This window comes from Carlito syrichta, unplaced genomic scaffold (assembly GCF_000164805.1).
Source record: "Carlito syrichta isolate Samal-C Ts95f unplaced genomic scaffold, Tarsius_syrichta-2.0.1 Scaffold123293, whole genome shotgun sequence".
Classification (NCBI taxonomy): domain Eukaryota; kingdom Metazoa; phylum Chordata; class Mammalia; order Primates; family Tarsiidae; genus Carlito; species Carlito syrichta.
The window spans coordinates 144,980-160,413 of NW_007067389.1; the positions used below are offsets into that span (position 1 = coordinate 144,980).

The following is a 15,434-nucleotide window of genomic DNA, read 5'->3' on the forward strand; positions in this document are numbered from 1 at the left end:
AGCAGTACCAAGAGTCCAACAATGGGAACTTCTGTCTTGTACAATGAGGTCCAGTAACACCTTCACTACACAGCAGGGACTTAGCACTTCCAACAGGGCTGCACCACTTAGCACCTCTGCAACCCTGCAGCTTCCAGAGAGGCATTTCCTGACACCTCAGCATTCTGCCCTTCACTGTAAAATGAGGGTCACGCCTCTCCTCAGGGGTGGGAAGAGCTACTGAAATCATGGACAGCATGTTCGGAACAGGGCAGGGACCTGATCTTTCCTCTTCCCTGTCTTCTGTCCTTCCTTTTACGCCTTCCCTTCAGCCCCTGCCCTGCAACTCAATTGTTTCCCCTGGACTTCACCTGAAATAAGAAAGACTACTTTGATATTTGGTGTGGAATTTTTTTAAAAGATGCTAATAATAAATAACTTAAAAGCACTTTTAGGATATTCACATTTATAACACAAGCCTCTGAGAAAAACCATAAGGAACAAAATGCTTTAGTTAGAGAAGTCTTTATACAGTTAAATCCTCAAGCCCAAATTAACAGGTGTATTTACAAAAACCAAGTCAAATTAGTAAAACAAATGCTGCACACACAACACATCGCTGCCCAGCTTTCTGCTCAACAGCTTGGTCTGCCTTGGAGTCTGCAGTTACCAGTGAGATCATTCCTCCGGAGCCCACATGTTGTTCTTCCTAGTGGACCACCATCAACACACCTACTGCAAACACACCCATTGATCCCTTTTGAGTAGACACATTCCTGGAGAGATACACTCAATGAAAAAGCAGAAAAAAGCTTATTACTTAAACAAATCCCACAGTAAATGCTCTTATAAAATAACTATCACCTATTAATTTATCATATTTTAAAATCTGGATTTTCATATGTGTGAAGCATACCCATTAAAAGTGCTAGCTAGAGGACCTTGAATAACTACCTAGTATTATAAGAAAAGGATTGACAGAAGCAGGAAACTGCGGGGGCGGAGGGGAGCAGGAAGGTGGGATTGACAGCAGTCAATATCTGTCTGGGGTAGGGGGGCACACCTCATCAACAAGGGTACCTGCACAATGAATATTCGTATACCTCACCCTGAATTGTACCCCGCAATTTTAAAATAAAAATTAAAAGAGGGAAAAAAAAGTGCTGGCTAGACATGTATATAAAAAGTATTAGTACCAAAAAAACTACTGAAACTCTCTGCCTAGCTCTGGGTAATGCCACATCCCCTGCTGTTTCACCCTGATTGTCTCCCACTTTTCACACCCTTTCTCTGCAAGCCCACATGGTCGTGCCTTGACTGCAGGTTCACCCCAGCAGAGCAGCCCAGCCAAGCTCACTTCTACTCATGCAGACACCAGGGTCGGCCCCACCTCTGTCTTCCAGGTCACCATTCTCCTATCGCAGTTCTAGCACACGCCTCTGGGAACCCCATCTGGCATGGTTGGGCAAGGCTCAGTGCTCCCCTGCTACCTGTGACTCTACAAGACCCAATGACCAGCAGTTTCATGACAATTGTCTACTTCTGTGTCTACCTCCCTCAAGAAGACAGGACCTGAAAGGAGGACTCTAACTCATTTGTGTATCTTCACCACCTAGTAACAAATGACACACAGTAAGCACCAATAAAGGTTTTTCAGGATGATTAAGGAATGAATGACTGTGTAACAAAGTTCAACTCAGAGGAGGTATCCATTAGTTGAGTATCTACTGGAAACATCCATCAATACATAGATCTTCTGAGAGAGAAGAAAAGGGTAACTAATTGGCATTTACTGCTAGCTACTAATCAATAAGACATCTTGAAGACAGAATACAAATTCTCCAAAAAGGTCAGCTACTATTCATCTTCAGAAGCAGTTCATCTTCAGGGAGAACAAAAGCCCTTTCTGGGCTTCAAACTCATCATCCATATTTCTCTATAACTCAAGTTGGCATCTTTTCTTTCAAACAATGGTCCCATTTATACCAGATTTAGCTCACACAGAATCTAAATGACATGCAACAGACAGGGTGACTGATACCTTGCCCTACACTTACTCCAACCCATTCCTCCACTCAGTCCCTCCCTCTGTACCTTCCTTAATGCTGCCAAAAGTGTAGGGACATCATGACTATCACCTGACAGCTCTTGCTCAATCAGCTCAAATGTTTAACTCAAATACCAACTGGAAAGTCTTTCTCTGCCATAAAAATTTATGAAATTCCAGGTTTGATTCACTGATTATACATTTTTAATATGCCTTAAGTAAATATTTAACTATGAAAGTAAAAAGTATTTTTGTATGAGCCACTTAAAACTCTGTATCAGGTGAATGAATCAGGTGAACCTCGAATGTACCATGGCACTGTGTACCTGCATTCCACACTACCATACATCAGATAAATGAACCAGGTGTCACTCAGCTCTCCTGTGCCCTGTGTACCTGCACTCTACACCTCCCTACATCAAGTAAATGACTCAGGTGTAGTTCGACTCTCTTATGCCCTGTATACCTACACTCTACACCTCCCTATATCAGGTAAATGAACCAGGTGTAACTCAGCTCTCCCGTGGCGCCAATGCCCCATGTACCTCTTCTCCGCACCTCCCTATGCCAGGTTACTCCTCTTATGACCTACAGTTCTGCTCATAATTTATGCCCTTCACCAAGCTCTTGGAATAAACTTGGTACTGAGATTCCTTTAAGTACTTCTGATTTGTGGCCAGGCACAGTGACTCACACTTCTAATTTCAGCACTCTGAGAGGCCGAGGTAGGAGGCTTGGTTGAAGTCAAGAAATTGAGACCAGTCTGGGCAACATAGTGTCACCTATCTCTACAAAAATATAAAATAAGTACTTTTGATTTTTAACTTTAATACTTAATTTTTTTTTAAAGACAGACTCTTGCTCTGTGTCCAGGGTAGAGTGCAGTAGTGCTATCATAGCTCACTGCAGCCTCATACTCCTGGGCTCAGACAATCCTCCTACCTCAGTCGCCTGAGTAGCTGAGACTACAGGTGCATACCTCCAAATTTTGTGTAGAGATAGGGTTTCACTATGTTGCCCAGGCTGGTCTCGAATCCTGGGCTCAAGCAATCCTCCCACCTCAGCCTCCCAAAGTGTGATATCACAGGTGCATGCTACTATACTCAGCCATACTTAATTTTGTGTGTGTATTAAACAAGAAAAGATAATTTTTTTTTTTTTTTGAGTTGGAGTCTCACTCTGTCGCCCAGACTAGAGTGCAGTGGCATGCTCCCAGCCACCACAGCCTTGACCTGCTGGGCTCCAGCAATCCTTCCGCCTCAATCTTCCAAGTAGCTGGAACTACAGGCGTGAGCTACCACGCCCAGCTAATTTTTTTTATTTATTGTAGAGATGAAGTCTCACCAAGCTGCCCAGGCGGGTCTCGAATCCGTGGGCTCAGGCAATCCACTCACCTCAGTCTCCCAAAGTGCGGGATTACAGGCTGAGCCACCAAGCCCGGCTGAAAAGACAAATTTAATTAAAAAAAATATGATCTAATCATCATGACAGCACTCTAACAGAAAGCTGGCAAAACTTTACTATAACCTTTTTAATGATTAAATTGTTGATTCACCAACAAATGGAACAGAGTTTTCCCCACTCTTGTGCCTTTTTTATTTTATTTTTATTTATTTATTTTTTTAGTTGGAGTCTTACTCCATTGCCCAGGCTGGAGTGCAGTGGCATGCTCAACCACCCCAGGGTTGACTTGCTGGGCTCTGGCGATCCTTTTGCCTCAGCCATCCAAGTAGCTAAAAATACAGGCGCATGCTACCATGCCCGGCTAATTTTTTTTTTTTTTTTTTTGATTTATTGTAGAGACAAGGTCTCACCATGTTACCTAGGCTGGTCTCGAACCCACAGGCTCAGGCAGTCCTCTTACCTCAGCCTCCCAATGTGCTGAGATTACAGGCTTGAGTCACCATGCCCAGCTCACTGTTGTGCTTTTAAAAATATTTTAACATGCTTAAACTTTAATTAATGCTACAAAATAAAAAGCAGTTTTAATAATAGTCTTTAAACATTAACTACTTTTCAGCTGTGCTATCTAAAAATATACTACTATATACTATACTGGGCAGTATCTGATCAATTTTAGGTAATGATGTACATATGAAATTATCTACAGATAGCATATTTATTATGTTTAATTAATATATTGAATAAGAAGTTTAAATCTTTTCTTGGATGATTATAAACATGACAGGGCCTAGAAAGAGGATTAGAAGGCACATACATAGAGAGATTACGCACAGAGAGACAAAGCTGACAAAAGACATTTGATGAAGTAGCTACCCTCATCACTACCTGTGACGCACTCTGATAACATCTACCATGTTCTTAATGTGAGCTGTCACCCACCAAATGGATCTCATGACATTCAGTTTAAAGGTCCTAGATCAACTGGGTCATCAACTTTTTAAAAGAATATTGTACGAGCTTCAGGTCCTGCTTTTGTTCATGTTAAAGATCAAGGGAGCAACAGAAGCCCTTAGTGGCTAAGGCTCATAAGAAAAAGAACCTGGCAGTTTTAAAACTGAAGTGATGCACTGGTGCCACACAGAGGGCAAATCATGTAGGCCTCCTGTGCCTCAAAGAAAGAGAGGCAAGGGCTGAGTTCTGCACAACACAGCACTCGTGTGCTAGACTCAAGGGAGAACAGGGACCACTGTCCAAGGAGGGGAGGAAAATCTCTGCATTTCCTCTCAGTTTTGCTGTGAGCCTAAAACTGCTCTAAAAAATAAAGTCCATTAAAAAAAAAAAAGTATGCCCAGGGGGAGGGGCATTCCCACACGAATAGGAGGAGTTTATTTTCAGCAGCAGAACATCACTCTCATGCCATGCAACTGTTCATTTATACTGTTAGGTTTATACATTTTTTAAATTTTCATCTCAATTTTTTGTTGACATTATTTCTGTAAAAAAGGAATAAGACCTAAGGCACTACTTTTCAGGTTTATAAATATTTAGGTGTCATTAAAATAGAAGTAATTGAAGACAAAATGGGTGAAAAAGCTAAGCAAGAAATTTTTCCTTTAAAATTCATTTTTTTTTACTTTTACAATAAATATATATTGCCTCTGTAATTTTTAAAGTTACAATTTAACTAATTTAAAGAAGAAAATTCTTACACAAAATAATAAACAATGGGAGCCCGAGGCTCAAATTCAAGAAACATCGAAGCAAAGTACAAGCCCTCCAGTGGTGCCAGCATCCTCCTCAAACCAGCATGTCTTCCTCTCAGATCTTAAACACAGTCATGCTGCAACACTCACTAAGCAGCCCTCATGTGCAGAGTTCTGTCCCAGACCACCTACCCACACTCCTCACACTCCAGTCACCACGCCAGCCCCAGCGACTCACCTTGTCCTGTGATCACATGTCACTGATAACTCACTTCAACCGGCCCACCTGCTGACCAATTTGGGGCTTCCTTTTCATCTCTGCATGCTCTCAGCATTGGCCCAGCACTCCACATTTATGTGGCTTCTCAACCTAAGAGTCACTCTGACACGATGCCACAGAAGTCCATGGAACTGAGCCTATTGAATTTTGGTAGAACAAACTGGAGCACTGCAATCACTAAGCTGGTACCATCAACTACTTATAACAGGTGGGACCATCAGTGAGGCATCAGTGACATGTGATCACAGGACAGGGTGAGTTGCTGGGGCTGGCAGTGACTGGAGTGTGAGGAGTGTGCGGGCAGGTGGCCTGGGACAGAACCCTGCACATAAGGGCTGCTTAGTGAATGTGGCTGCATGACTGTTTTTAAGGTCAGAGAGGAAGAAGAGCTGTTTTGTGGAGGATGCTGGCACTACTAGGGGGCTTATATTTTGCTTCGATGTTTCTTGATGTGTGGAAGAAACACTGCTTCTTAACCAAGTTAAGGAGTAAAAACCTATTTTTTGTCTTATCTTTCAAAACTGTTTGATAGTTTTTAACTAATGCTAAATTCAAATAATAACATTAGAAAGAAACTGGACTTTAACCATAACACAGATACCTCGTTTTGCTAAATGATTCCTCTGATAACAACATATAGTCTCACAGTAATAACTTCATTTTGACATCAAAACTCTACCAAACATTTTTCATTGAAAACTTGAAAATCATAGTACAAAAACACAAGATGATGATCAATCTTTACTACATAAACTAATTTAACAAAAGAGAAACATAAAATTAAAAAGCTACAATGATCATTTCAAGCACCTGTCACCATAAAGGACATTCAGGTGGGATAAATCTCCAGTATAAATAAATGATCAAGCTAGAAAATGTTCTGGGTTAAACCTCAGATGATGTAAGACCTTCTGTGGACAAAAAGACATAATAATTATTTCTCTTTCTAACACTGACAGCAAACAGAGAAGGGTTACTCTTATTTCCCAACATCAGAATTTTGATGATCTCTTTACATCTGCAGCCTACGTATCTGCCTTTGAATAATCAGTGATGTGTTCAAGCATTTACTTCAAAGACCAGATTGCTAAAGCCACTGCAATACTGCAGGGCATTCATCATCCACAGATCTCCTATAAATGATATAACAAGCTAAGGCTAGCTTTTAACCAAGTATCCTTCCAAATGTCATACAATTCCCATAATTTTAAGAATCAATTCTATAAGAAACTCATACCATAGATTTGACCATGTGCAGCAGATAACCTATACCCACACGCCCCACCTGTCCTGCCTTCCACTCAGCTCATGAACCCTCCCTTTCTGTTTCCCTCTGTTCTTTCTCCTGTTCCCAACTATGGGCACTCTCTGAACTCCTTGATCAGATTCTCTCCCCTTAGGGGAATTGGTTTTGTTTTGTTTTGTTTTTTACTTCAACTGTCCCATTGAAGTGGTAGATTCACCTCTTCCCTTCCATCATGCTATTCCTGTGCCTGGAAACCTTACTGCCTTCCACAGGAGTCCACAACCCTTTGCTGGACTTCATGGTCCTCAACCCCTTCCCCCCCAATTCTCATTCTGAAAGCTTCCTCTAACCAGAAAAGACTCCCTTCTGTCTTCACACGTCTCTAACATCTCCAGTCTGTGTGCCTCTGAGCATACATCATTTCCACGCACACACAACATGCTCTTCCCACTGCAGTTCAAATCCTTCTACCCTGCAGATACCCATCTGAGCCCCTTCCTCCACACAGCCCTTCATGGTTATGCCAGAGCCCTGGAGACACTCACTTCTCTGAACACAAAATTGAGTATCATCTGCGGTAGTCATCAGGCTTGCCTCAAAAGTCAGCTCTTCAGAACTAGTAAATATTAATATTTGTTTACTATTTTCTATAACTTTCCTCTCAAGCAGCTCTATAAGCAATACCATCTCTAAGCTAAAGCAATCTTAACCACCCTGAATATAGTGCTCAAACACATTGCTTTCTAGTTGTCTCTATGCATTCTTATAACAAATGAAAGAGTTACTTAGTAAGACTGATTCCCTGATATCCAGACTGAAATGTTATAAACACATTTTACATGAATAACCTACAAAAATCTCATAGTATACCATTATTTAGAAATAGTAATGTTGACATGGAATCAATCATGCTATCCAACAAAAGTAGACTGAATTTTTGAAAAATGTGGTACATATACATGATGGAATATTACATAGCCATAAAGAAGGACAAAGTTATGAACTTCGCAGCAACTTGGATAGATTTAGAGTCTATAATACTCAGTAATCTATCACAGAAACAAAGAACTGAGCACCACATGTTCTCACTCATAAGCAGATCCTGAACAATTATCATAATACTATAAGAAAGGAATTGGCAGTAGTGCGAAATTGTCAGGGGAGGGGGAGGGCACACTTAATCAATAAGGGTATCTGGTCTCAAACAAGGTGAAGTGGGGACCAACGGGAGGGCCAAACTTTACCAGTACAACGATCATTTGTATACCTAACCCTGAATTGTGCCCATCTTTAAAAGAAAAAGAAAAAAATAGTAATTTTAGATTACTATCATCTTTGACTAATATTTGTTCTGCATTACGGCATGATACAAAGTAAATATATCGTATCTTGAGATATTAAAAAAAAAAAATGAAGGTCTGAGTAGTTCTTATATTGTAATTCACAGAATATAAAATCCTTTGGAGACCTCTTGTGGTTAAACTTAAGAATACCAATATAAACCTAATATTTTCAAATAGATATTCTAAAATTCTAAGGCATTCATTTGCCCTTTCTCACATAAGTTTAACATATTATGTCATTAATATCAACCAGACAAAAATTGCTGTTTTGACCTTCGGGTTTACAACAGAAGAAATAGTCTCAGACACAAAAACTACCTATTCGTGTTTATAACAGACAAGACGATACCAGCATAAATAAAACAAAACAAATGCTATATTTGGAAATGAAATGCTACATTGTTTACTGGTAGTAAATATGGAACAGAATTCTGGCAAGCTATCTTCCTCTTATCTAATTAAAAACATTCCTTATGCCCCTTGCTGAGTTTTTTTCTTCCTTTTTAAAAAAATATGTCTGGAAGTTGCATCTCAGCTGACAAAGGCTTAACTTTATGGATGTTAATATGAAACCACTAGCACTTAGGGAAAAAATAAAGGTACGACCTCACCTCACAAAGTAAAGCAATATAAAACAAAAAAAAGAATTAAAAATTGAGCTGGGCACGGTAGCTCACGCCTGTAATCTCAGCACTTTGGGAGGCCAAGGTGGGAGGACTGCTTGAGCCCAAGAGTTCAATACCAGCCTGGACAACATAGCAAGACCTCATCTCTACAAAATTAAAAATTAAAAAATTAGCCAGGTATGGCAGTATGCACCTGTAGTCCCAGCTATTTGGGAGACTGAGGACCACTTGAGCCCAGGAGTTTGAGGCCACAGTGAACTGTGATCCTACCTCTGCACTCTAGCATAGGCAACATAGTGAGTCCTTGACTCAAAATGAAAAAAATTAAATTAAATCAAGAAAAATGTATTGACTAAAATAAAATATAGATGACGTGCTTTCAAAATGGGGAGAAATATTTTTAAGTATAAAAATAATGAAATGCTACCAGAAGTATGGTGAACTGAACTGGTCAACTAAAAACATATAGAAATAGTGAATTAAAATACAGTTGGGCAACCCACTCATGTCCCCTCCCACTGTGGGAGCTTTTCTGTCTTCTCAATAAATCCTACTTAAAAATATATAAATATATGTATATGTATATATATATATATATTTTTTTTTTTAAGTAGGATTTATTGAAGAGAATCAAAAATTTTTAAATCTTAAAAGACAAACTCCCCAAGGGCAAAAAAAATGAGACCGACAACAGCAGGTGGGAAATCCCCCCATAAGGGACCATGTACAGACAGCATAATAAGGAGGTCCACAAATTTCTGGTAGAAGTTCCAGAACAGAAGAGAGACAATGTTCAAGGAGACAAGGGTTGACATAAATAATAAGAAAAAGAATCACTCAGAGAGAGCTTTTCATGCCAGGCATTGTTTCAAGTACTCTGCCTATATTAACTTACTTAATCCTTATGATAATCTTATGAGCTCAGCACTCTTAATACCCCTACTTAAAGAAAAGGGCACTGAAGGACAACACAATAGAAGAGTTTACCTGAAATCACTATGAGGAAGAGTCAGTGTCCCACTCCAAAACCCTGTCTCAAGAGCTAACACACTGCTTGTTCCTCTGACTTCTGAATCTCTACTACTCCACTCTGCCCCAAAGATATAAAGTAGCTGTAGACATTCCAAGAAATGCAGATTTAACTTATGACTTTGCTTAGTCCAATATGCAAGTAAAATAGAAATAAAGGATACAAAAAGAAAATTTACAAAAGATGAAAAGTCACACGTGGTAATAAACAAAGGAGAAACAACACACAATGCCAACCAGAGAAATAAAAAAAAAAGAGAGAGAGACAAAAACAGGCGTTAGATTTGACAAGACCCACATGTGATACCCAAGCTACCTTAAGTATGCCAAATTCAGGTGTTTGAACCTTGTCTAATGAACAGACACTTAGAAATGTCACCAAGAAATGCTTCTTGCCAGACAGAAGTTCAGTTTTGGCAATGTACAGCACCATGGAATGTTTTGATATTTTATCAAATTTTGCTTTTGTTTTATAAAAAAATAAGTGGAAAACAGAAAACTGAATATGTTTATATAATTAATTAACTTTAGACTCAACCAAAGTTAATACACACTCAGTTATGAAGAAAAACAAAACCAAAGACAAAAAATACTGAAAATACAGCTGTAGACGCCCATCTTTAAAATTTTTTTAGAGATTTTATTAATTTTTTTAAGCTAAGAGCAGCACCCCTTATAACTTTACTATTTGACTTTAAGTTATTCAAGTTTGAGCAAGTGGTCAGAAAAGGATTAAGATAAAAATTAAGGGACTTGATGCAGAATGTGTCATCTTTGCAAGTAGCAGGGATTATTTAAATGCTCATCCCCAGTGTGAGCAGGAGTTGAAAGAAACCTGCTACACTATACTGATGGAAGTATAAATATTACCAATTCTAGCAAGCAATCAAAGCTTTATAAATGTTTATGCCCTCTGATTCAGTAATTTCACTTTCAGGAATCTATTTTGAGGAAATAATCAGAAATGTACACAAATATTTCTATGTATGGATAGTCTTTATAGCAACATTTAAAATATTGAAAAAAATGATACAACATAAAAAAGGAGAACAGATAAATTATGATCCATCTACATGGACGAATGTTGTGCATTTTGTTTTCTTTTCTTTTTTTTTTGAATAAGAGTCTCATTCTGTCACCTAGACTGGAGTGCAGTGGCACACTCATGGCCACCGCAGCCTCAACCAGCTGAGCTCAGGCAATCCTTCCGCCTCAGTCCTCCAAGTAGCTGAAAGCACAGGCATGCACCACCATACCCAGCTAATTTTTTATTTATTGTGAAGATGAGGTCTCACCATGTTACCCAGACTGGTCTCGAACCTGTGGGCTCAGGCAATCCTCTTGCCTCAGCCTCCCAAAATGTTGGGATTATAGGCACGAGCCATTACACCTAGCTGGACACTCCCCTTCTCGGAAATGAGGAGGACATCTAACACCAAAAAAACCCCAACAGCCAGCGCGATAGCTCACATCTGTAATCCCAGCAAGACGGGAAGCCCAGGCAAGAGGATTGCCTGCACCCAGGAGTTCGAGACCAGCCTGGGCAATATGGCGAGACCTCGTCTCTACAATAAATATATTTTAAAACCTAACCAGGCATGGTGGCAAGCCTGTAGTCCCAGCTACTTGGAAGGCTGTGGCAGAAGGACCGCCCAAGTCCAGAAGGTCAAGGCTGCGGTAGCTGGGCACTCTCACCTGGGCAACAGAGAGAGATTTCCACATTTCGTTTTCAAGAGTACCTACTGTAATGTTAGCAGATGAAAAGATGTTCACTAGGATCTGCTTCAAAATAAATAATCTGGGAAAGTGGGAAGAAGGGTATCAAGAAATTAGACTGGTACTGAGAAATGTTGAAGTTGGTAGATAGGTTCACAGAATTTCACTATACTATTCTATATAATTTTGTATATGTTTGAAATTTTCCATTATAAAGTTTTTAAAAAGAGGAATTTTAAGTTAAAAAAAACAGACTACAAAAGTGATTTTTCAACATGAATTCAAGTTCATAAGTGAAAAAAGTGATATACATACATGGAAATAATACATCAAAATGTTTTAACAGTCATCTTTGGACTTGACTTATTATTTTTCCCTTCTTATTGTAACTCCCAATTTCTTCTAAATGAACATAATAATTTTATAATCAGAAAAACAAATTATGAGAGCTACTTTACAAGAAATCAAATTCAAATGAAAAAGAACACTCAACACCAACAACAAAGAAACATATGGAATTTCACTTAATAAACCAGTTTCTTTTTCTGATTCGCCAACCTCCTAAATGAAAATCTCAGGGGCTCCCTGCCAAGTCTGAAGTCCAAGTTCCTCATGAACACCATTCCTTCACTGAGATCCAGCACCCTTTCTGATGTCTCCCACAAGGCTCCTCTCAGGGGCAGTACAGAGTCTTGCCGAGGGAGCACCCTCACCCTTGGCGCTTAGTACCAATGCAACAAGTCCAGGGAGGTGTGCGCACACCTGTGCTCCTGTCGGGCTATAAACCCCATCAGACACACATCACAACCACATTTCCTTCCTCTGCATGCACACTGCTTCATAAATAAGAGTTGTGACTGTAATCTAGCAAATAAAACCAGTGGACACAGCCATGAATTGAACTTGCAGCTCAGATTAAGCAATTTCAAAAATTACATTAACTTTGTAAGAAATGAACTCTAAATTTTCTCCAGAAACTGAAGATTAGTTACCAATACTAAAGCACCTTAATTACAAAATAATATCATTAAATAATATCAGAAACCCCTTTGTTATTATTACTACTTTTTAATAGAGACAAAGTCTTGCTATGCTGCCTAGGCTGATCTCGAACTTCTTTGCTCCAGCAATCCTCCCACCTCAGCCTTCCAAAGTGCTGGGATTACAGGCATAAGCCACTATGCCCAGAAACCCTTTTAAAAAGACCAACTTCTAAAAGTCCAACATTAAGGAGACAGTATGGGCAATTCAAGGTTTTTTGTTTGTTATAGATGAGGGAGAGGTCTCACTTCAGTTGCCCAGGCTGGTCTTGAACTTCTGGCCTCAAGCAATCCTCCCACCTCGTCCTCCCAAAGCACTGGGATTGCAAGCGTGAGGCCACTGTGCCTTGTTTTGTTTTTTGTTTTATTTTCTTTTTCATTTCCACTACTACAAAGGAAATATGATTTTTTAAAGTAAAAGCTATTTCTAACAACTTTAATAAGTATCAGTTTTAGAACTGAACCTAAGTTTCCAGCAGGGTGCCGGCTCACCTGACAGCAGTGGCTCTGCGGACGAGCGCCTCTGTGGGCTCTGACAAGGCTGATGGAAGCAGTAGTTCAGCCGGCTGCAAGCTAGACATCCGCGTTTCCAGCTCTGAGCGGGAGGCTGAGTCCTGGAAATTATCAAACACAACCTCACCTGTGGTGGGCTGTACTCCCTAGAAACAAACAAATACAATGTCAGAGAAACATCTACTCTTCCAGCTATAAACATGGAAACAGTAAAGATGACACACTCTCTATTACTTAAAGCATTTAGAAACCAGTCTGCTTCTCAAGATTCTAACCTGAAGACTCAAGATTCGTAGATGTGAAACTATACTAAATGGGACTTTTGAGAGTGATCATGGCAAATCACCAAACCTCACTGGGACTCAGTTTTTTCCTCTGTAAATGGGAATAAACCAGTCTACTTCTCTCACAGGCTTACCGTAAAGATCAAATGATAAACATGTGAATTCTTTGTGAATTATAAAGCACTGTACAAACTGCAGTTATCACTAAAAATTACTAGGACCCAGGATATAGTCCTAGTAACCTGGACCACCACAAGAACAGAGGCAAATTATTGCTTCATATATGAAACCAATCAAAACAACAAAAAAAATAATTTTCACAAAAAAGATTAAATACAGCAAACCGTGAATGAACTCCAAGCAGACAGTTCATCCAATGAGTTACCACACCAGTTTAAAGCCATCCCTGAAACCCTGGCCAGTAACAACAAAGATAAGCTGGAAAGATCGCGACTGTGAAGATGTTGCATAGGGCTCTTCGGCCAAGGTCCCGAGTGACTACATGGAGAGCCAAGATGCAACCCCAGGTGGCCTGGCTTGCCAGGACACACCCTCATCCCCCACTGAAGCTGTGATGTGCAGAAACTAGTTACAGAATGCTAAGCTAGAGGAGAAAACTACAAATCCCGGCATACACACACTTGATGGAAAACCAACAGACAGCCACCATTATCTGGGAGAGATGAGACGTCCACACCCTTCTGAGAAACTCAGGCATGTGCATGACAGCAGACACAAACAAGTGTGTGTAGAGCTGCATTCTATGCACAACCAAAACCAGAAAGAACCCACGTGTCTATCCATAGCAGAGTGAACAAACTGTGGATCACAGAATGAAACAGGATACAGCAACAACACCCACAGCAGCACATGTAAATGAGCCTCCTGTACAAAACAGTCAACAAAAGGAGTCGGCCCAAAGGAACACACAATGTGTTCACATTTGTATATAAACTCTAAGATAGTACAGCTGGAACTAAAGCAGGAAATGATCATGTTAAGAGTCAATGTCAGCCACCTCTAGAGGAAGGACACACAGGGACCTTATGAGTTTCAGGTGGTGTTACAGTTCCTGACCTGGTAAGTGGCTCATGGCACCCTGCAAATTTCTGTTTTATTAATTTTTCCATTTGAATATTTTATAATTTTTCAAAATCTCTCTCATTTGTATCTCAAGGAGCTTACTTAATTTTACCCCAGAAGCTTTCTCTGGTGTCCACACAGCTGGACTATCAGTATACTAGGATATATATATTCTTTCTTTTTCAGTAGATATGGGATCTCACTATGTTTCCTAGGCTGGTCTTGAACTTCTGGTTATTAAGTGATCTTCCCATCTCAGCCTCCCAAAGCACTGGGATTATAGTTGTGAGCCACTGCACCCAGCCCCTTATATAAATTTATATACCAATCTACAAACCAAACATTTAAAAAGGGTATATAGGTGTTCAAATAACAAATTTTCAGCCTAATTCCCTTTTGCTCTACTTAATCAGAAAAATGACCTGTACCCTAAGACCTGCAATATCTATCACTGTGATATGTGACATCGAGAAGCCAACAGTCAGTCTGTGTAGAGCTGCACTTCCCAGGCTGAAGGCTCAGGGCCCAGTCACAGCGGTACAACAGCAAAGCCCTAGGTTTTGGACTAAGTTCCAGTACCCAAAAGATGACTCCCAGGTAGTAACCAGAGAGTGTATAACATTCATTATGACAGGGAAAAATCCAGGGAGGACAGTGTGGAGAGTAAAGGACGATAAGATCTCATCTCAGTCACCCAGAGTTTGCAGAGGCATAGCAAATTCTCAATGTTCAAAAGACTTGGATGCTGGAACCTGGAGCTCCGGGGAGGTGTGGCCTAGACCCAGAACTCAGTACATCAACAGCCCAGTGGTTGCTGAGGTCAAGGACAAGCCCCCAGGCACTGCTTGAAGGGCAATGATTTTTCATTTTTCCAAGTTCCAGTTCACACACATGATCAATTTTGGCAGTGGGTCAGAGGTATTTCTAAACACACTAACTAGGAATTATACACTACCAACTCTCTTCTTTGGACTGAGTTTCAGGTAAACACAAAGTAGTACATCACATGTGTGAAAGCCTAAAAGCAAACCCTCCTGTTTGTAGACAGGCCCAGCTACCTGTGGCTAGATAAAAAGTGCTTCTCAAGGATAAGAAAATCACTGAGAGCACCCAGCACCAATAGTAATGCAACTCCCTGAGA

General features: G+C 40.1%; 1 protein-coding gene across 1 annotated transcript in view; it reads right to left on the minus strand.

Annotated features, from left to right (window-relative positions):
* The window catches only part of MSH3 (mutS homolog 3), a 166,991-nt gene that overhangs the window by 133,802 nt on the left and 17,755 nt on the right, over positions 1-15,434 (minus strand). Inside the window, exon 8 of the mRNA XM_008048264.2 lies at positions 12,906-13,072. Within this exon, the coding sequence (XP_008046455.1) occupies positions 12,906-13,072 (167 nt within the window). The remainder of the gene's footprint in view (positions 1-12,905; positions 13,073-15,434) is intronic.